At 53.6% G+C, this 2,477-nt stretch overlaps 1 protein-coding gene across 1 annotated transcript; it reads right to left on the minus strand.

Annotated features, from left to right (window-relative positions):
• Window positions 1-485: 485 nt before the first annotated feature.
• Window positions 486-2,065, minus strand: LOC125554250 (transcription factor NAI1-like). Its single transcript, XM_048717828.1, has 2 exons — window positions 1,387-2,065; window positions 486-1,287 (listed from the first exon to the last, which is right to left on the minus strand). Exons 1-2 carry the CDS (start codon window positions 1,993-1,995, stop codon window positions 877-879), a joined length of 1,020 nt encoding a protein of 339 aa, XP_048573785.1. The 5' UTR covers window positions 1,996-2,065; the 3' UTR covers window positions 486-876.
• Between the last annotated feature and the right edge of the window lie 412 nt (window positions 2,066-2,477).

The following is a 2,477-nucleotide window of genomic DNA, read 5'->3' on the forward strand; positions in this document are numbered from 1 at the left end:
ACCGGGGCATCCCCCGTCTCGACCGTGTCCCAGAGCATCTTCACCTGCAGGTTCACCATCATGACCACGGACCACTGGGCATAGTTGGTCCGCGTCAGCATGGGCCAGACGATGTCGCTGCCGCCGACCTCCCTGGTGCTCTCTCGGACGACCACAACGCGTCCACCATGCCGCACAGGACTCCGCCCGCGGCTCTGCGTGCGGGCGCGCTGATTCACCACCGGCGTCCCTGCCAGCGCCTGTGCACCTCGTCCGCCAGCCATGGCCCTCAGCCCTTGATCGGAGGCTCTGATACCACTTGTTGTAGCTAAACTACGGGCTCGATGAACTCACACACACACACGAGAGAGGGAGGTTTTGCGCTGCGTCCGACCTGCAGCATTTTCTGTTTCTTCTCTTATTTAACAGCTCAAGTAAACTAACAGATTGATCCTAATCTTGCGCCATGACCAGGCTAAGCGGGCGCGCCATCCCACATCCTTGACCATGCGCAAGAGAACGTGCTAACTACCTAGCTACTGCTCCGATCCAGCCGTGAACAGGCTCACGTTGCATGGACCGGTTTATTTGCTGAAACCAAACCTAAACAACTAGTGCGACAGGATTACAGAATTTCCAACATATGAGAGAGAAGAAAATTCTCCGCAAAACAAAAAAGAGAGAAGAAATTACTATGGTTTTTAGGCGTGAGATGCATACGTCCACAACACTTTTATTAGTTTGAGCTGTAGACATGTTCTAACAATGGCACACCCCTTCAATTATTTCATGGTACTAGCCTAGTAGCTAGGTTTGAATTTTCTAAAGGGTACAAATCAAGCTAACGATTCCAATTGAGCATTGTGTGCATACCTGGATAACGTACGCCAGCTAGTATTACTCATCATAACTTGCCTCTGCCATGGTGGTTATGATCACGGTGGACGCCGTGAACGGCATCACATCGTTGTGGATGATGCGGAGGTGGAGCTCCTCGACCTCCGCAAGAACCCTGGAGACCAGACCTTTTCCATTTGTTTCACAGTGGATCCTCACCATGACGTTGTCCCCCGAGAGCTTTGCCTCGATCTCCGGCAGCTGGTTTCCAATTGCTGGCGTCCCGGCCGCCAAGAGGAACCGTGCGGAGCTCTCGCCGACGTCTGGCGCGACAGGGCGGCACAGCTTCCTGACGAGCACCACGGTCTCAACGCTCCTGTGGTTGCCGCCGGCAGCCTCCAGGTACTTTACCCTCTCTTGGAGCTCCTTCACGAATATGGTGGCGTCGGCAAGAATCGTCCCCTTGTCCATCTGATCGATCCAAAGTAATTGAACCAAATTGATGAAGCGTTTCCTGGAGGAATATTATGAAATGTAGTAAAGATTGGGGGATTTGTCATATTCAATGACCTTCTTGAGGCCGGGAATGAGAGCGGAGAGCTCGATGAAGCTCTGGTTGATATTCTCCCGGCGCTTCCGCTCCGCCATGATGTGGTCTTGCGCGTACGGCGTGCTCTTTGTGGATGCCCTCCTTGTCGGCTGTGACACGCAGGAACGAAGCGGCGCCCCGGCGGCCAGCGTGCCCCCGCCACCGCTGCTGACCGGCTGCGGCGGCAAGACAGCGCCGAAGTTCCAGCTCATGGACAGGGCGTTGCTGGTGCCGGTGCCGGTGCTGCTAATGCCAGGGGGCGCGAACGGCCCGCCCGAGGTCGGGGACGACATGGACCAACTGCCTTGGTGCACAGCCGAATCGGGGGCTGGAGTGATGATTCCTCCACCGCCGCTGGTGTCATCGCCGGAGCTCAGACTGTTCTGTGCTTCGGTCAGCTCCGAGGAATCGCGGAGCGCCTGGAGACACGGGAAGCCGGCGCTCTTCTCGCTGCCGCCGTCGGCTCCTCCTGGATCCTGCTGCTCCAGTGTGCTCACCGCCCACTGCATGAACAGGCGAGAGTCGTCCATGTCGTCCATGAGCATCGACCGATCCGTACGTCGTTGCCACTGACCTAGCTCGTGCAACATCGAGACAGAAATGATAGAGTAGTTAAGCACACGTGACACCGCAGAACTAATCAGAACTAGTCATGCACGATAGTAATTGTTTACCTCGGCGAGTGAATCCCTAAAGATCGATTATGTTAGAACCTGGCCTCTAATCTTGGAGTTTATAACGGAGCGTTAAGGTCCTGTCACTGTAATGTTTGCTCACGCTAGGCCCCTCTAGCCTACAAAAATGAGCCAATCATAAACAATTAACAACCGTTTGTTGGATCCTGGCTTATCTTGCCTGGATCCAGTGAAAATGATATTCTACACCGCTGGAAAGGTGCATTCATGCGGTGAGGCAGAAATACCAAATTTCCTGATGTGTATCTTGACTATCCTATTGTCCAAATTAGGGTCATGGAAGCTGGATTAGTGGATCCACGTGTATCTTCCAAAGTACCAAGTTTTTTTAAACGGAAAATTCCAATGTTTTAAATAGCTACACATTGATGCGCTAC

Source organism: Triticum urartu, chromosome 4, assembly GCF_003073215.2.
Source record: "Triticum urartu cultivar G1812 chromosome 4, Tu2.1, whole genome shotgun sequence".
Classification (NCBI taxonomy): Eukaryota; Viridiplantae; Streptophyta; class Magnoliopsida; order Poales; family Poaceae; genus Triticum; species Triticum urartu.

Coding starts and splice junctions, on each gene's coding strand:
- LOC125554250 (XM_048717828.1), bottom strand. CDS start 1,995: ATGTTGCACGAGCTAGGTCAGTGGCAACGACGTACGGATCGGTCGATG. Junction 1,288..1,386: donor TCATTCCCGGCCTCAAGAAG/GTCATTGAATAT, acceptor TGGATCGATCAG/ATGGACAAGGGGACGATTCT.